The sequence below is a fragment of the Xenopus laevis genome, chromosome 7S, assembly GCF_017654675.1.
Source record: "Xenopus laevis strain J_2021 chromosome 7S, Xenopus_laevis_v10.1, whole genome shotgun sequence".
In the NCBI taxonomy this organism is placed as follows: domain Eukaryota; kingdom Metazoa; phylum Chordata; class Amphibia; order Anura; family Pipidae; genus Xenopus; species Xenopus laevis.
In genome coordinates, this window is record NC_054384.1 from 11,487,761 (window position 1) to 11,508,447 (window position 20,687).

The 20,687-nt window shown below is 39.9% G+C and overlaps 1 protein-coding gene across 1 annotated transcript; it reads right to left on the bottom strand.

Moving 5' to 3' along the window:
* Positions 1–457: 457 nt before the first annotated feature.
* Positions 458–19,670, bottom strand: abraxas2.S (abraxas 2, BRISC complex subunit S homeolog). Its single transcript, NM_001094420.1, is given in 10 exon segments — positions 458–2,243; positions 2,602–3,235; positions 4,308–4,422; positions 4,512–4,596; positions 6,803–6,922; positions 8,803–8,993; positions 10,291–10,357; positions 11,473–11,509; positions 12,784–12,874; positions 19,582–19,670. Coding segments are annotated over 9 exon segments (1,167 nt in total). The 5' UTR covers positions 19,654–19,670; the 3' UTR covers positions 458–2,243; positions 2,602–2,846.
* Positions 19,671–20,687: the final 1,017 nt, after the last annotated feature.

Consider the following 20,687-nt stretch of genomic DNA (forward strand, 5'->3'; position numbering starts at 1 on the left):
CATCATCAAATGTGGCCGATAGTTGAGAGGGACAGAAGCGTGCCGTGTGATGCAACAGAGCTGTGCCGGAAATCAGATGGGAGGGGGAGATGAGTGGAGGGAAAGCTGCAGCAGGAAAAGACCCGCAACCCGTCCTGCAGACCCCTGACCCTGCATCTATGATTAAGGACTAGTGTAGTCCGAAATACGTCAGGCAATGATGCGGTCTTTGATCCTATATTTATGATAGCCAAATAATAAAGGATACGTTTCTAATGGAGGTGCGGTTTACACCCTTCTTAATTTGATTTGTGCAACTCTACCTGTAACCAGCACTACTACATGGAAGCACCTAATAACAAAGAGGGGACTGAAGTAACGCGGCGCGGTTGGAGGACCCTTTTTTTTCCGGTTTCTAGCGAACCCGTATCTATACCCGCACCTGAAAAGCCTACCCTCATTCTGCAGGGTACCCTGCTTTTTTTGCGGGTACCTGACCCACTGCAGGACTCTAATTGCCACCTTTTCTGGAAATAAAAAACAGCCTTACTATATTTTTCTGTTTTTTCCCTATAAATAACATTGGCATCAAGCAAGATTTTAACCAGCTAGGCCGGTAAAATACCAGCCAGGTGGCAACCCTAGTCATACATCAAAAGATATAGAGACTTTTCATCATTTGTGTGTGTGTAGGTAAATAAGAGCACATTTTAAAAGAGTAATGGCATCATACATACAAAATCCTGTCTCTCTTACATCATCTGCAGGTATGTGCCTCACAATATCCTGTTACTTTGGTTTTAAATCATTATTTGACACTGATCCGATGTCGTAGCTGTTCAATGGATTGCAGCTGTACATTTGTTTCAGGGATGGGTTTCTAAAATTCATTCTCCCTGTAACAGTAAGGCAATGTAAAGGCATTTTAATAGGGATGAACCGAATCCACTTTTTGGGATTCGGCCGAATCTTTCTGCATATGCAAATTAGGGGTGGGAAAGAAAAGGTGTGGAAAAATGTTTTTTAATTCCTTGTTTTGTGACAAAAAGTCATGTGATTTACCTCCCCTTGTCTAATTTACATATGCAAATTAAGATTTGGATTTGGTTCGGCCGTGCACAAGGATTATTCGGATTCTGCAGAAAAAGGCCAAATCCTGGATTTGGTGCATTTTAATATTGTGGGACATCTGAAGGCAGGTTGAGATACAAGAAATCGTATTAAGATCCGCAGAGAAGGAGGTAAAGTTGCACAATTTAGAGGAAGGTTAAAGGGATTCTGTCATGATTTTTATGGTGTCGTTTTAATTTCTAAATAACGTGGTTTACACTGCAAATAATTCACTCTAAAATATAAAATGTCATTCCTGAACAAGCAAGTGTATTTTTTTTTAGTTGTAATATTGGTGTGTAGGTGCATCTCAGGTCATTTTGCCTGGTCGTGTGCTTTGAGAAAGAGCCAGCACTTTAGGATGGAACTGCCTTCTGGCAGGCTGTTGTTTCTCCTACTGAATGTAACTGAATGTGTCTCAGTGGGACTTGGATTTTACTATGGAGTGCTGTTCTTAGATCTACCAGGCAACTGTTATCTTGTGTTAGGGAGCTGCTATCTGGTTACCTTCCCATTGTTCTGTTGTAAGGCTGCTGGGGGGGGGTGATATCAATCCAACTTGCAGTACAGCAGTAAAGAGTCACTGAAGTTTATCAGAGCACAAGTCAAATGACTGGGGGCAGCTGGGAAATTGACAATATGTCTAGCCCCATGTCAGATTTCAAAATTGAGAAATGGATTTCAGTGCAGAATTCTGCTGGAGCAGCACTATTAGCTGATTCATTTTGAAAAAAAAACATTTTTTCCCATGACAGTATCCCTTTAATGTTTGGATTGTGAAACAGTGCAGGTACGAGTAAATGTATCCAGCTTAGGAGTTGAAGAAGATGGATTGAGCATGACAGAGGGAAAGGAACAAAAATGGTGACAAAGGGCCAGTGGTAAGAAAGTCAACTGAGCCCAGAAGATTGTCCGAACAGAGTTTTAAATTAGAGAGATTAAAGATAATAATCCCCCATTGATGACAGAGGAAGGCTGTGCAGATACTTGTATGGAGAAGGTAGAGATGGGACACAATTGTGGGCTAAAGTACAATGACTTGTAGATATCGCACCTCCCTTTATTTGCCTATTAATCACTTCAGTCTATATATATATATATATATATATATATATATATATATATATATATATATATATATATATATATATATAATACACAAAAGCCATGAATATCCTGTAAATTATATCCTTATAAACGGTGAGTAGTGATGTCATCAGTTATAAACGGTGAGTAGTGATGTCATTTCTGTCACATGACTCACTAAAATTTGTGTATTATAATAAATAAAGTACCCCCAGTTGTAAAATATGAGGATATTAGAAGTTACCTCGGAGTTCCATGACCTGTATAAAAACACTCGGCCTTCGGCCTCGTGTTTTTATATGGTCATGAAACTCCTCGGTAACTAATAATATCCTTATATTTTACAAGAGGGGGTACTTTATTCACTATATATATATATATATATATATATATATATATATATATATATATATATATATATATATATACTGAGGGCAGCAGTACTGGCTCAGAATGTTCACTAGACCTACAATAAACAGCTCCATGTGTTCAGCTCCACAGAAGCACTGCTGATTCAAAAGTCAGAGAACAGATGAAGCTGCTGGGGAGTAAAAGTGCTGCAAGTGAGTAGTGAGGAGGTTGTTTGTTTGTTTTACTCCCAAAGGCCGGCAGCTTCACTTTGCTTACATTCCATGTTGCAGAATCTCCTAGTGTGGTTTGAGGTGAGACAGTCATTGCTGAGCTAGGTCTCCATCTTCCTGTGGGCTGAGCTGTAATGGCTCATCATCAACCATGTCACTATCAGGAGACTCTGAATGGTGCCTTGACTTCTTATAGTCACTTTGTGATTCCTCTGTCTCTTCACTCGCCGACGTCTTACAGGCAGCCGGTTCTCCATCTTTAATTTCTATGAGTAGTTGGCAAGAGGAGCCTACTGCTTGTGGCCTTGGCATGTCAGGTGGGCTATCTACACCATCTATTGTGCTTGCCTTCTCCTCTGTGTATGCAGGTGGCTGAAGGTCCTGTGGCCTAGAGGCAACAGCTGTACAGTCTGCGCTGGAAAATGTCATTGTGCAGTCTGTGGTGTCTTCTGTATGGAGTTGCAATGAATGACGGAGGTCTGAGGATGAAAGAAACAGCAGATGACAAACCCACATATAAAGGGAAACTCCACATAAACATAACTTAAGCTTTTTGAAAAGTAGACATAAATTTCAAGCAACTTTGCAATATCCAGCAATTATGCAAAATGCTCTCCTGCTGATCTGTCTGACTACTTTGCTGAGCTGTCTGACTACTGTTACTTTGTATCAACAGCCATCTGTCCTCAGCCTGCATCCTCCAAACCCCACAATTCCCTGCACATGTGATTTCAATAAGGAACAGAACATCTCAGTGCAATGCATTGTGGGTGATGTAGTTCCTGCATGTTGTCTGTAAGCTGTGGAGAAGTTGTTACAATTTGTAACATCAGTGTTTAGTTCCTCCTTCCCTGCCAGGATTTCAAATGATTCAGAAAGAGAAGAACTGTTAAACAGCTGGATTTCAGCATAGAAAATTGGATTTATTCATACTTTATGAAGAAACAGGGTATATTAGGAGTTTCTGTGTTATGTGGGCCTCTATCAAATTTTGGTTTGGAAGCTCGAGTTCCCATTTGTTGTTCACCTTTTGGACAATAGAACTAGTTTAACAGCCCATGTCATAAAAAAACGTTTTTGTAATTTATCTTTAAAACTTAAAATGTTGCTTTCAGAGAATCTGTAAAATTCTGCATGTGTAACCCCCCATTTCTTTGGGTGTCTGATCGGCTGTGAAGGAGTTAATAACATCCCTGCAGCTAAAGATCAGACACCTGAGGCTTCCATTAAGCTTTTAGTTTGCTACACAATTCCTCATTCTGATCTTCTGCTGTCCACGGCAGGATGGAGATTACTATTCACAAAGCATGTTGGCAACGTTTAGTTGTCTGTTTGGTGGAGACAAACAAATGGAGAGTTACCAAGCAATCCCCACCTGATTATTACCTGCTATATAGATGAACAGTAAGTGTCTGCAAGCAGGGAACAGTCTTTTGATTGTTTCATTGTTCCTATTGTGCATGAACCTTATAGAAACTGTAAGCTCCACTCAGACAGAAGTGCTGACCACACAGTTTTGCAGCATTAGTCCTAAAGGAATAAAAAACTCACTCTGCTCACGTTCCTTCTCTGCCTTTCTCCGACAAATCTGAGTGCGCAGTTTGTCCACTTCTGCCTGACAGGATTCCACCACTCTCTCGCTCTCCTCTACTTCTTCACAGACAGCCTAAAAGAAGGAACAGGGCAATATTTGTATAAGTTATTCATTTCTGACTAGGGATTTGGAACTGTACAGTCTTTCTTCATCCAGCTTACCTGAACCTTCTCTTGCAGAGCATTATACACCTGATATATTTGCCTGATGTCCTTCATCACTCCATCTTTGTCAAAAAAATTTGTACTGTAAAAGTAGAATAGTTCAGGACAGAATTAAAAATCAGTGTGTGTGTTTGGCTCCAGCTTTGGGCTTTTTCAAGAGCTATTTTTCTATTATATATCATGTTTATGTTGTCTGCACTTATAGTTCTGACTCTTGAAACAATGTATCACAAATAGTTTTCAGTGGGGATCCTCTGAGCATAATTGTGCATTGTACACTTGGTCCCAACTAAGATATAATTAATCCTTATTGGAAGCAAAACCAGCCTATTGGGTTTATTTAATGTTTACATGATTTTCTAGTAGTCTTAAGGTATGAAGATCCAAATTATGGAAAATTCTAAGTCCACAAGACTCTGGGTAACAGGTCTCATACCTGAACAACCATCATTTCAATTTCTGTCTATTTGCTGACTTTATTAAACGACCAACAACATCAAAAAATTTGTTAAAAAAATTTGTTAGTATACATCGGAAAAAAAAAAACACAAAGACAAATTAAACTTTTAAAAATCTTTATTAGAAATAACTTAACAAAACTCCGCTTGCGATCCTCTTCAGAAGGCTATCGTGCGATCCATCGTACGGCGCTCGATTTCTCCTCCCTGCCTTCCTTATAAGAGATAGCCAGGGAGTAGAAATCGAGCGCCGCATGATGGATCGTCGCCCTGTCGCCTTTTCTGAAGAGGAGCGGAAGCGGAGTTTCGCTAAGTTATTTCTTAATAAAGGCATTGCGATTTTAAAGTTTCATTTGTCTTGGGGTTTTTTCTATTTCAAATTCTTTAAAAACATTTTTTGATGTTACTGGTCCTTTAATGTGGACCTGTTACCCAGACACAAAAATCTGTATAATAAAAATCCTTTTCAGATTAAACATGAAATCCAATTTCTATTTTTTATTAAAGCATTCATAGCTGTTGTAAGCTCATTTAAAAATCTCAATGTCAATCAAATATTGTCTGCCCCTCCTCTATGCCTTAGGCAATTACTTAAACTTTCCATTCAGCACTTCCTAGATGTCACTGCTCTCCCCACATTCCCCCGTTCTCTTTACCATTTAATTGTATAACCAGGGCATGGGGATGGACATCAGGTCCCCCATTCTGGTGCACAAACAAGATTCTGAGATGATACAAGACTTGTCTTAATAACAGTGTCCACAAAATGGCTCCTGCCTGCTTGTTATAATTATGAGTTCCCAGACTGATGGATGCAAGATTCAAATAACATATAGTGTAATTATTGTCCATTTTGCTTGACTAACGTCATAAAATAGGATTTGGAATCATTTTTTTTGGGTGACGGGTCCCCTTTAAGTCTAAAACAATAAGTAGGTTATACCATAATGAGTCACTGTTGGGTTATCTGGTCAGTTGGCTGGATACTGAATGATTTACTCACAATGGGCAAGTAATCTTAATACCCCTCAATCATCTGATGGGCTTTATGAGTAAATCTAAACAAATGAGTAAGGAAGGTATGGTCCCTGTCACTTCCATCAGTCCAAGTGAGAGGTGCTGGAAGAACAAAATCATATTACTACTGACAAAGAGAGAGTCAAAATGTCATGTAGTGTTGGAAGGCCATTTCTCTTAGGGTGGTGGCATACGGGGAGATTAGTCGCCCAGTGGCAAGTCTTCTCTACTGCGGGTGACTAATCTCCCCGAAATGCCTTCCTGCCGGCAAGAATACGAATTGCTGGTGGGTAGGCATTAGGGGTGCACCGATTACACTATGTTGGATTCGGCCGAACCCCCGAATTCGGCCGAATACTGCACCAAATCTGAATTTGTATATGCAAATTAGGGGTGGGAAGGGGAAAACATTTTTCATTCCTTGTTTGCAAATTAGGATTCAGATTCGGTTTGGTACTCCGCCCAACCTTTTGTGAAGGATTCGGGGGTTCGCCTCATTCAAAATAGTGGATTCGGTGCTTCCCTAATGGAAATAAAAGCTTTATTCACTTTTTCAAACACACTGCTATTATTCTGAACACAACTGTATAATTACATTAAGAGACTGCAGCTCCTGAATGTTTCCGGTAAAACTTCCAGAATCCAGAGATATTGTATTGTTTATAATCCCATCATTTTTGGGTGCTATGCATGAAAGGTGGCTAAATTCTGGACCCTGCTTTGCTCCCCATTGTAAAACTAAGAACCAGAATGGAAGTATCGGTGATCTTGGTTAAATAAAATTGTGCCTTACAATCCAGTATATATTCTTACCCGTGTTCTTTGATCACTTTGGCATAATTTTGGGAAGTGTTTGGCACGGAAGACACTTTATATTCCTGTTGACTTGTTGTGCCCAAGTTTGGAATTGCCAGTGAAACCCTCTGGTTATACCTAGAAATAAACAAGGGGAATAAAAATTTTAAAACTGAAAATACTTTGGTTTGTGCTACTGCCACATAACAAAAAGTATCTATGGTACCACTCAACAAATAAATATTAGATGAGTAAAGATACAAAAATATAAAATAGAAGAAATAATAAGGAAAAAACACTCACAGTTCACCTCAGTCCCAAGGTGCAAAAACACTGTATCCAAAGGGTGTGAGGGTCTCCAAAAATAAAGAGACAAATATAAAAAGTAGAAAAATTTATTAGGACATGAAGACCTAACGCGTTTCGTGCCTATAGGGGCACTTACTCATAGGCGTTAGGTCTTCATGTCCTAATAAATTTTTCTACTTTTTATATTTGTCTCTTTATTTTTGGAGACCCTCACACCCTTTGGATACAGTGTTTTTGAATAAAAATTTTAGTCAAGATCAATTTAAGTTAACCATGATAAATACCCCCAAGATATAAGTTGCACATACACAATAAATCACAATATGGTGTAGTTGATGGAAACTATACGGTTATGTAAACACAGTCTAAAAGGAATACAGTGAATCCTCAATTTAACATCCCCTGATTTTAAGTTTCCCCTCATATTACATTGTTGTTTTGTGGTCCCACCTATATATTATATTCTACACATTTCCCTGACTTTACATTTTCCTGGATTTTACATCATTTTTTTCTGGTCCCCTGAAAAACGTATAACATTTACTGTATAACATTTCACATAAATGGTCAAGCTGAAAAGTACAAAAATGGGGGCCTAGTTTCCAGAGACACAACTCTTTGTTGAGTGCAGGAGAGATGAAAGTGTGCAACAATTGGCTGTCCCATGGTAAGCACTAAACAACACGCTTTCTAATAAAAATGTACAAGCCAGGAGCTTGCAGGGACTCTAATCATCAGAGATCCCTATGCTTGCCCCCTGCTTTTATTAAGGCGACTGTGTAGAGATTTGTATTGGATTTTATTTTTGCCTTTACATCCCCTTCACTGTTTCCAACTCCAGTTGCAGGGACAAAGATCACGGAGCCAGATTATAAACAGATAAACTGGGATTCTATTTTGCTGCAGCCACTGGTTCTGCAGAGTTGGAGAAAGTTTGTATTAAACAATACAAAAACTATAAAATCCACATTAGATTACATGACAACACAGGACCCAGTGCAGTCTGACTATTCTGATTATTAATCAGTCTTGCTGTATCGGCTTCTGGTAGATATTGTTTGACTTATGCGGTTTTGATAATTTATGACGATCCCTAAGCAGCCCAGACCACATTGAGCATGTGCACAGTCTTGGTCTTGCAAAGATGTTTAAGTTACAAGATGGTGACTCCCTGTGGCCAACCTTGAAAGCACAAATCATTTGTTTGATTAGGCTTGTTGTGCAGTAAGTTTATGTTTAGTACAGGTATAGGATCCCTTACCCGGAAACCCGATATCCAGATAGACTCAGACTCCATTTTATCCAAATGATCCAAATTTTTTAAAAATGATTTCCTTTTTCTCTGTAATAATAAAACCGTAGCTTGTACTTGATCCCAACTAAGATATAATTAATCCTTATTGGAAGCAAACCCAGCCTATTGGGTTTATTTAATGTTTACATGAATTTCTAGTAGACATAAGGCATGAAGACCCAAATTACGGAAAGATTCGTTATCCGGAAAACCCCAGGTCCCGAGCATTCTGGATAACAGGTCCCATACCTGTATACAAAATACAGCATTTCTAGCCTTATTCTGTTTTAGAATTTACTTCCCCTTTAAGTGCTGGATTTTGAATCTAGCCGACTGCAAAATGCACAAATCACAACCACAATAGAAGTCTATTTTGTAGCAATGGACATTGGATTAATCAGCAATGCGCAATTACCTGCGGTTAGGCCTAAAAAGCACATATTCCAAGGCATGCGTAGAAGTGTTGGCAGTAGAAATGAATGTGATCAACAGGAAGACGAGGTCAGGTGCTCCAAGAAGGCGAGTCAATTGCTTGTGCAAGATCTGCTCTCTATATGACATTTGCTGCTGTGTGTTTCTTCGAAATCTATACCAACCAATTACGTTCTGTTGAAAACACAATGCAATGAGGGAATGTCAGACATTATAATGGGAAATAGGCATGAATATTAACAATACAAAGTCAGATACAGGGCTGATTGTGGCATACTGTCTTCCCTTTGCTGCAAGCACAACTATCTAATAGGCAGCTCTACACTTTAAAGTGTAATCCTTCATGAAAGATTCCGCCGAATACCGAACCGAATCCTACTTTGCATATGCAAATTAGGGATGTGAAGGGGAAAATGTTTTTTTACTTCCTTGTTTTGTGACAAAAAGTCACGCGATTTCCCTCTCGCCCTTAATTTGCATATGCAAATTAGGATTCGGATTCAGTTCGTCCGGGCAGAAGGATTCAGCCGAATCCAAATCATGCTGAAAAAGGCCGAATCCTGGATTTGGTGCATCCCTACTTTAAAGGAGACGTAAACCCTAAAAATTAATATGGCTAAAAATGCCATATATTATATACTGCACTTATTGCACCAACCTAAAGTTTCAGCTTGTCAATAGCAGCAATGATCCAGGACTTCAAACTTGTCACAGGGGGTCACCATCTTGGAAAGTGTCTGTGACACTCACATGCTCAGTGGGATCAGAGCAGCTGTTGAGAAGCTAAGCAACAGAAGCTAAGCAATAGAAGCTAATATCCGACAGATGCTGAGAAATGTATCAATTAATGTTGAAAATTGTAACAGTTCAGAATCTGCACTTGGATTACTGACCTACCCAACTGAAACACCAAAGGCAGGATTTCAATGTTGGAAAAAAAAAAATAGAAAGCTATTGGAAAAGTCATCTGGTGAACAATCTCAAAACAACTAAACTGAAAAAAAAGTGTTTGGAAGATGAACAACCCCTTTAGACTTTTTCAGTGGTTTGAAAAGTGATTGTAAATGTAATTGCTATTGAAAGCAATATTTGGCTGGCTGTATATATATATATATATTCTCTGCAATAGGAGGTTCTGATGCCTGAAATTATGTAAAAGAAGCAGCAGCTGGTCTGTAGGACAAGTGACTTTAAGTGCATTTTAACTTCTTTTAATTGCAACTACATTTATAACTAGTGTTAAAACCATGTTAGCATATGGGAAAAATTGTTGGAATTAAATATTTTCTTCATTGAAAAAAAAAAACAACATTTTATTGTCAGAGTTCACCTTTAAATTTAGTTTTGCTTTTTTCATAGTTTTCCTGTTGTATCAAACTGGCCAGTTTCCAAGGGCAACTACAGCTAATATATTTACATAACATTTTATGTTTGAAGCAAAATCACAGCAGCAGGAAAATGTAAGTCATACTTTTCGTCTGTCTTTAAGAATCCGATCGAGACTTTCCTCGTTGACAGTTCCAGCATAATCATAGAAACTGTCAGAAAGAACAGACTGTTAGAAGCGAGTGACAGCACCAATCTATAAATATGAAGAACAGCTGAGCTCACGCTGCACCAGGATACCAAGTACTGAACATCCTGGCATTGCCCCCCCCCCTTTTTTTTTTACTAATGCACATTGCAGGGAGGGGGGACAATGTCAGGAAGTTTAGGGGGACTTTTGGTACGGGGGGGGTGGTTAATTCTCCCATTGGAAGAAAACAGTATCAAGGAGGGCCCCATACATCGTCCAATAAGTAGTCAGTTCGGTCTAGAAGGACCAACCCCATCAGCTTTTAAAGGAGAACTAAACCCTAAAAATGAATAGGGATAAAAATGCCATATCTAATATACTGAACTTATTGCACCAGCCTAAAGTTTCAGCTTGTCAATAGCAGCAATTATCCAGGACTTCAAACTTGTCACAGGGGGTCACCATCTTGGAAAGTGTCTGTGACACTCACATGCTCAGTGGGCTCTGATTGGCTGTTGAGAAGCTAAGCTTAGGGCTCGTCACTAATTATCCAGCACAAAATGAGCTTCCCCTGTAATATAAGCTGATGCTACAGGTTTGCTGATTATTAAATTCTGATGCTAATTGCACTGGTTTCTGTGCTGCCATGTAGTAATTATCTGTATTAATTACTAATCAGCCTCATATTGTGACATTTCTATTCTATGTGTACTGTATATTGTGAGTGGGTCCCTAAGCTCTGTAAGTGACAGCAGCACAGAGCATGTGCAGTGAATCAGCAGAAAAGAAGATGGGGAGCTACTGGGGCATCTTTGGAGACACAGATCTTTACTGCTAAAGGGCTGTGGTTGCCTTGGGCTGGTACAGAAGCACAAAACATAATTTACAACATTTCTAGCTACTTCTTTAGTTAAACTTTAGTTCTCCTTTAAGCCTATTTGGTACGATGTTACCATTGCCATTTAGAGAGAACACCTATGTAGGTATAAGCAGTATAGCAACTCCACTCATTTAAATAAAGGCATATTTTAAGTTAGACATTTCCAATGCACATAGCAGCGAGTCCCTTGCATTTTAGTGGTAACCTCAACTATATAAATATGATCAAAACAAGCAGTTTGGGTTACAAGTACCTACCTGAAAAGGTTTGTGCACGGCTCATGTCTATGGATCTCTGAAACAAAATCGAAAGCTAAAATTAGACACCATACAGAAAACAAACTTGTTCATAGCTTTTCAAACCCAAGAGATTCTTAGGATAATGAGTGGCACGCAGCACGGTACCGTAATCAAACTTTGCCTGTAAGTGCAAATGCCATTTATTTGGTGGAAATGCAGTATTTTTAAGTGATATATGGTTGAACCGTGACTACACTGCAAGGGGCAGCAGAATTATTATTACTTATGGAAGGGTTCTTTTGCATCATTTTAAAGGGGAACTATCCCAAAAATGAGAATTGAATATAAGCTTCATCATACTGAAATAAGAACCTTTCTAAATATAATCAATTAAATATTATGCAATGTTTTCGAAATAATCAAGTTTATGTTCACTCTCCCTCCCTCAACATCTGTTTCTCTTCATTCTGTCTTCATGCAGCAGTTGGGTGTCAGATAATCATTAACAAATATATTTTATAGGGGGGGGGCTTCCTTTCCTAGCAGATGTATAAGAGCTCACTCAAATAACTGATTCCAGTACAAATTCTAACAACATAACTGCCTTTTGTACAAATCCTGCATGTAGAGAAACATGATGTCTGGTGGTTTTAATAGAATGAGCTCTGATACATCTTCTAGGCAAAAGGAGCCTCCCTAAAAGATATATTGGATCATTCATCTGACACCCAACTCCTGAATAAAGACAGAATGAGGAGAAACAGATACTGAGAGAGGAATAGTGAATATGAACTTGATTATTTCAGACACAGTACAGAATTTTTAATTTATTATATTTAGAAAGTTTCTTATTTCAGTATGCTGAAGCTTGTATTAAATTTTTATTTTTGCGATAGTTCCCCTTTAAGTTAGAAATCATGTAGAAATTGTGCAGATATCATGCTTAAGGTAGCCATACACGTGCCTATAAAAGCTGCCGACAGACCGTGTCGGCAGTTTATTGGCCCGTGTATGGGGCCCCCTGACGGGCTTCACCGATCGAGATCTGGCCGACTTTCTCGATCGGATGGGACGAAAAATCCCGTCGGATCGCGGCCGCATCTATTCGTTGATGCGGTCCCACGATCCGGCCGCCCATTACTATTCGTTAGGATCCGATCATTGGGCCCTAGGGCCCACGATCGGATCAGCCCGATATTGCCCACCTCAAGGTGGGCATATCGGGGAGAGATCCGCTCGTTTGGCAACATCGCCAAACGAGCGGATCTCTCCGTGTATGGCCACCTTTAGCAAGTAAGTACAAGTGAAACTAGGGAGCGTAGAACTTACCTATAACTTGCAGAAGTTCTGTGTTGCTAATCTGGGAATCACTGATAGAGAATGTTTCCTCTTGCCTCACCTCTCCCAGCAGGAATCCTTCCTACAAATGACACAGAGCTCAGTTTCCTTTAAATAAAGAATGGGTTAAACCAAGGGGAGTCTGATCATAAACCGGATTTTATCAGAGTTAGCCCACAACATACCATGTAGCAAGTTTACAGCAGCTTGATCCAACATGCATTAAACATTCAGCAAAATCATAACTGTTCCAGTTTAAAGTGGATCTAGTTTAAAAAAAAGGGGTAGTTTACCTTTAAATGAACTTTCAGTATGATGCAGACAGTGATATTCATGCAATTAGTCTTTATTGTTCTTTGTGGCTTTTAAATGATGTGGCTTTTTGTTCAGCAGCCCTGAGTATGGAATATGAACATCTATTTGGTTGCTAGGGTCCAATTTACCCTAGCCACCAAGAGATGATTGGAAAAGGTGCTGAACAGTGATAAAAAGTAAAAAGAACAATCATTGCCTTACAGAGCAATCATTTTATTCCTGCCAGCTTCATTGAGCCTCTATTTCCAAACTGGAAAGAGGCAGAAGAGGAAGGCAAATAATTCAAGAATTTTAAACTAACCCTTGAAATTGTACCAGACACATATGGACAGATTTATCAAAGGTCAAATTTGGAATTTATGTGATTTTTTTTACTCTAATAAATTCAAAAATATTCACAACTCAAATGGAAGGTTATTTACGGAAAAAATTTGAACATCCAATATTCGATCTAATAGCCCCGAGCTGAATATTCGAATCAAATTTGAATACCCTCCGAAAAAAACCTCTAATGTCAGGAAGGCAATTAACATCTTCAAATGGTTCAAAGGACGTCTGCCATTAACTTGTAAATTAACTCAGCAGGTTTTAGTTGGCAAATATTTGAATTAGAACGGTTTTCATTGTGAAGCTGTGATAAATCTCACATTCGAATTGGGGGATTAAAATTAGAATGTGTGAATTATGAAAAATTGTGAATTTTTTTTTCCAAAAATTCTAATTTATTATTCCATCCTTAATAAATCTGCCACAAAAGGACAGAGTTTATATTAAACTGTACTGGGCATAGACCTTGATTATTTGTAGGGATGCACCGAATCCAGGATTCGGTTCGGGATTTGGCCAAGATGCAGCCTTTTTCAACAGGATGCAGATTCGGCCGAATCCTTCTGCCCGGCCAAACTGAATCCAAATCCTAATTTGCATATGCAAATTAGAGGCAGGGAGGGAAATAACGTGACTTTTTGTTACAAAATAAGGAAGTAAAAAATGTTTCCCCTTCCCACCCCTAATTTGCATATGCAAATTAGGATTCAGATATGGTTCTGTATTTGCCCAAATCTTTCGTGAAGGATTTGGGGGTTCGGCCGAATCCAAAATAGTGGATTCGCTGCATCCCTAGTTGTTGTATTCCTGTATTCCAGTACAATCAAAATCTAACAAAATAAATGCCTTTTGCACAAATCCTGCATGTAGAAAGACATGATGTCTGGTGATTTTAATTAAGTGAGCTCTAATACATCTTACTTGCTGTCTCTATAATAATGTTTATGTATTGTGCATTTTATTAGAATTGGAGCCTTGACTAGAGGACAGGTCATTTCTGGTACATTGGTTTTGTATTCGGGGGGGGGGGGGCAAAACCAAAGAACAGAAACTGCTTTCAACTGAAGTTTCCTTTACAAATACTTTTTAAACCATTTACATGATTTAAAAGACTACCACAATGGGGTGGGCTAACAGACCCTGCACTCCTGATGACCATGCTAAATGTTAAATAAAGCAAGAGTAATTACAAAACCTAAAATATTAAAAAACAAAGGCCAACTACAAAATAGGGGATGCACCGAATCCAGGATTCGGTCCGTTATTCGGTCAGGATTCGGACATTTGGATTTGGATTTGGATTCATCCGAATCCTTGTGCCTGGCCGAAACGAATCCGAATCCTTAAAATCATGTGACTATTCGTCGCAAAACAAGGAAGTAAAACTTTTTTTTAGCCACGCATGAAGTGCTCTCTTTTTCCCTCCCCCTCGCTGATTTGCATATGCAAATTAGGGTTCGGGTTGGGTTTTCAGCTGAATCTTTCAAAAAGAATTCGGGGGTTCGGCCAAATCCAAAATAGTGGATTCGGTGGATCCCTACTGCAAAGTTATCACTGCGCTAATTCACACGCGGCGATTCTTTTTCTACTGTCGCCCGGAAACGCCCAGCGAGGCAACTTCGGGCGACAATAGAAAACGAATCGCCGCGTGTGAATTAGCGCAGCGATTTCGCCGCGATTTGCATTGACGCCAGCGCCAAAGTTAACAAAGCTATTTCGACTTAAAAACCGCAGCGACTCGCAACTCGCAACTCGCCCAGCGCAGAATCGCGGCAAAATCGCGCCGTGTGGCCCTAGCCTTAGAGGCAGATTTATCAAGGATCAAAACGAAATTCAAATTGTTGCATGGTTTTTTTTTTATGGTCAAAACTGTCTAATTCGTCTATGCAGTTATTCAAATTCAATTTGCGTTTTTCAAAAAATTCAAATTAGACTTTCAAGATCTACCATACACTGGCCCTCTAATAACTTGAATTTGACTATTTGCCACCTAAAACCTGCTGAATTGCTGTTTAAGTCAATGGGAGATGCCCAGGGATCGATTTGAATTTTTTGGTTGATCCTATTCACCCGTGTTTAAAAAATGTTATTTTTTTTTTTTTTTAGAATATATTTCGATTGCTCGAAATTTCGAGTTTATGGGAGTTTTAATAAAAAAAAAAACCACATGAATTCGGAATTTGACCCTTTATAAATGTGCCTCTAAATGTGTTGCCATGGGAATTTTGTCTCTGAAGCACTATGCTGTGTTTCTATATTCAGTGTGAACGGTCCCTAGACTGTGCATGCAGCGCTTCAAAATAATCCTCTAGAGCAGTGGTCCCCAACCAGTGGCTCGTAGGCAACATGTTCCCAGTGGCCTCAAAGCAGGTGCTTATTTTTCAATTCCAGACATTAAAACCAGGTTTATAGCCAAACAAAATTTCCAGTAGGCTGCCAATACACATAGGGCTACCAAATAGCCTTTATTTGGCACCCCCTTGAACTTTTTTTCATGCTTTTGTTGCGCCCCAATTCCTTGTTAAATTTCAATGTGGTTCACTGGTAAAAAAAAGATTGGAGACCTCTGCTCGAGAGAGAGAGAGAGAGAGAGAGAGAGAGAGAGAGAGAGAGAGAGAGAAAGTAAACACTGAACAAATACTGATCATATGTTTCCATTTAGACTCCAAAGTGAAATATAACCTCTTTATAAATAGATATGGCCTTTCTTTTACCCTTCTCTGCCTATTTTGGTAGATTTTGGCTGCCATCCTACTTCTCTGTCCAGAGGAAGCCTTCATCACCATCTAGTGGTCAATAATAAGTGGCACCATTATATTAGACCTATTGGAAGTTCAACTGGAATGTATGGATTAGTTTCTTCATAATGAATGATAATTATAGGAGCTGCTGACTACAGAAGATTCTTCAAGTTCACCTAGTTTTTGCCCTGCAGCAAAAGACGAAGAAGAACAGTCTATTGCGATAGCAAATTGAAGATCTGGCTGCTATGGATTGCTACAGATTACTGTACTGGTGACCCTGAGATAATGTCCTGCGCGGGTCCATTTTTTGGAACCCATACCCGACCAAGTCATGTGACTTATGCTCTGATAAACTTCAATCACTCTTTACTGCTGTACTGCAAGTTGGAGTGATATCACCCCTCCCTTTTCCCCCCAGCAGCCAAACAAAAGAACAATGGGAAGGTAACCAGATAGCAGCTCCCTAACACAAGATAACAGCTGCCTGGTAGATCTAAGAACAACACTCAATAGTAAAAACCCATGTCCCACTGAGACACATTCAGTTACATTGAGAAGGAAAAACAGCAGCCTGCCAGAAAGCATTTCTCTCCTAAAGTGAAGGCACAAGTCACATGACTGGAGGCAGCTGGGAAATTGACAATATGTCTAGCCCCATGTCAGATTTCAAAATTGAATATAAAAAAATCAGTTTGCTCTTTTGAGAAATGGATTTCAGTGCAGAATTCTGCTGGAGCAGCACTATTAACTGATTCATTTTGAAAAAAAATTTTTTCCCATGACAGTATACCTTTAAGGCAAGCTTTGCATCATGCTAAAATATTGTTTATGTGCCCGAATGGGGCACCTGATGCCCATTCACTGGCTACACAGTTAGATGGTGAGTAGGAAGGGAAAATGTGGGGAAGTGCAGAATGAAAAGTGAAAGTAATTTCCAGCCTAAGGCAAAGAGGTGGGGCAGGCAACATATGATTGACAGCTGAGACTTTTAAACAGGTTTATAACAGGTATGGATGTTTTAATAAAAAAGAATTTGGCTTTCATGTTTAATTTAAAAATTATACAGATTTGTGTGTCTTGGTGACAGGTCCCCTTTAAAACAATGCACACATTGAAAATTCAGCCTGTTACTAAAAAACACTAACTGGACACTTTGTTATCAGATTATTAAACCACTTGAGAGTTAAAGCAGATACAACCCCCCGACCCACACACACACTCCCACTTTATATGCCTAGAACAATGTATTTGTTAATGAGTGGCTCTAATATAGTCGACACAATGGCTCCATGTAAATCAGATGGATTTGCCGGCTCCTATTTCACGTGCCCCCAGCAGCAGATATTCTGAGCACAATAAGAAGTGTGTTAATTCTTTCTGTTTCACTTCAATAAGGAACTTCCCCTGCCGTTGCCTCTTCCAATGTGACACAGAGACTCCCAGCGCCACTCCCTGTGACCTGCCTGACCACAAGGGATTAGTGGCGCAACCCAGTGCATTATACACACCGTTTTTGCTCACTGTATTGCACGTAGGGTTGCCACCTTCTGGAAAACAAAATACCAGCCTTGCTTTATATTTATCATTTTTCCCTATTAAAATAAAATTGAGATCAACCAATATCTAGTTTATATATAGTTTATATGCATTAGGGATGCAGCGAATCCACTATTTTGGATTCGGCCGAACCCCCGAATCCTTTGCGAAAGATTCGGCCCAAAACCGAACCCGAATTTGCATATGCAAATTAGGGGTGGAAAGGGGTAAACATTTTTTACTTCTTTTCTGACAAAAAGTCACACGATTTCCCTCCATGCCCTTAATCTGCATATGAAAATTAGGATTCGGTTTGGCCAGAAGGATTCGGCCGAATTCTGCAGAAAAAGGCAGAATCCTGGCTGAATTCCGAACCGAATCCTGGATTCGGTGCATCCCTAATAGTATTGTATGAATTGTAACTACCCCGAGAGACATACAGATATAATACAAGTTACACTACCTGTTCCTTTCTTTTTATTCTTTTTGTTTGTTTGTTTAAAGGGATACTGTCATGGGAAAAAAAAATTTTTTTCAATATGAATCAGTTAATAGTGCTGCTCCAGCAGAATTCTGCACTGAAATCCATTTCTCAAAAGAGCAAACAGATTTTTTTTTATATTCAATCTGAAATGGGGCTAGACATATTGTCAATTTCCCAGCTGCCCCAAGTCATGTGAATTGTGTTCTGATAAACTTCAATCACTCTTTACTGCTGTGCTGCAAGTTGGAGTGATATCACCCCCTCCCTTTTCGCCCCCAGCAGCCAAACAAAAGAACAATGGGAAGGTAACCAGATAACAGCTCCCTAACACAAGATAACAGCTGCCTGGTAGATCTAAGAACAACACTCAATAGTAAAAACCCATGTCCCACTGAGACACATTCAGTTACATTGAGAAGGAAACACAGCAGCCTGCCAGAAAGCATTTCTCTCCTAAAGTGCAGGCACAAGTCACATGACCAGGGGCAGCTGGGAAATTGACAATATGTCTAGCCCCATGTCAGATTTCAGAATTGAATATAAAAAAACTTTGCTCTTTTAAGAAATGGATTTCAGTGCAGAATTCTGCTGGAGCAGCACTATTAACTGATGCGTTTTGAAAAAAACATGTTTTCCGATGACAGGATCCCTTTTTAATTGTGTGTATATTATTTTGGTTAACTCAGTGAGTCCACCTGCAAAGATTTAAACCATTATAGACCAATATAAAGTTTGTATTGTTGAAAACTAATAAAAATTGGCAGTATAAAATTGGGATCAACCATCATTTTTATCCCGGGCCAGGTGGCAACCCTAATAGCACACTGTGATTGGTTAATACATCCAGCCAGGCTGCTGGGGGAGGGGCATGTTCTTTTGCCTTCCTATAATGAAAGTGGGTAAAGAGGACTCTGGTAAAGTCAGTAGGTGAGGGGAGAAAAGCTGACATGTAACCGGCTGCCCTCCAGCTGTTGAGAGACCACTCCCTGTATTTCCCTGACAGGCTCTGAGATTGTGGGAGGTAAAACAGTGTCAGGTTGGACAAGGCTGACATTCCTATGGTTGGAAAGAAGGATTTGTTGTTCCTTTGTACAATTTCTGCTACACTGACACACCTATGGGGCCCTTGGGATTATTGGGGTCCTATCAATATTATATATTGTCTCCCTCACACAAAAGCTGTGCTGCTGCGTCTGGGCAACCATAAGCGATGCAAGTGCCAGGGCCACAACTCACTGCCTACTTCCTCCAGTCACCAGCACCTCTCCTGCAGCCGCACCCTAGTGTCAAGGCTTCCCCACCCAGATGAGAACCACACACACACACACACACACACACACACACACAAGCAGCCCTCACTTCCCCGCACCGCCGGGAGCTTACGTGGTCCGAGTCGCTGTTGGCGCTGTGGTAACATAAGGAACTGAACGTATAACCCGAAATGGAGGCCGCCATGATGGTGAGCCCGCTCCTTCCCACAGTGCAGCGCGCCGCCGCCCCGCCATGACGCAAGCGGTACTTTTTGCGCGAGGGGTTCACTGGGAAATGTAGTTTCTGTCTATTTGTGCGCCCTGTGTGGCGGGGGATAGTGTCTGTGTGGGTTAATGGGTTAGACACAATACTGTCCACTGATAATGTATACGACTGGGGTACATTAATATTTATATGAGTAGGTACTGGGTTCCTGGGATACCTGGGTGGAGAAAGTGGTACAGCCCAATGCCGGAAGAAACCATTCAGCCACATATGTACTCTGAAGCAGATCTTACACAAATATCCTGTTTCTTATGATTAAAGTAGAGTCAACCAGCAGTTACCAGACTCACGCACAACTTAAAGGGATCCTGTCATTGGAAAACATGTTTTTTTGCAAAGCGCATCAGTTAATAGTGCTGCTCCAGCAGAATTCTGCACTGAAATCCATTTCTCAAAAGAGCAAACAGATTTTTTTATATTCAATTTTGACATCTGACATGGGGCTAGACATTTTGTCAATTTCCCAGCTGCCCCTGGTCATGTGACTTGTGCCTGCACTTTAGGAGAGAAATGCTTTCTGGCAGGCTGCTGTTTTTCCTTCTCAATGTAACTGAATGTGTCTCAGTGGGACTTGGGTTTTTACTATTGAGCTGCTATCTGGTTACCTTCCCATTGTTCTTTTGTTTGGCTGCTGGGGGGAAAGGGGTGATATCACTCCAACTTGCAGTACAGCAGTAAAGAGTGATTGAAGTTTATCAGAGCACAAGTCACATGACCAGGGGCAGCTGGGAAATTGACAAAATGTCTAGCCCCATGTCAGATTTCAAAATTGAATATAAAAAAATCTGTTTGTTTTTTTGAGAAATGGATTTCAGTGCAGAATTCTGCCGGAGCAGCACTATTAACCGATTCATTTTGAGCAAAATGTTTTTTTCCCATGACAGTATCTCTTTAATAATGATATGGGGACTGGGTAGTTTAGGGCCCTCTAGTAATCAGAGATGCCCCATGGG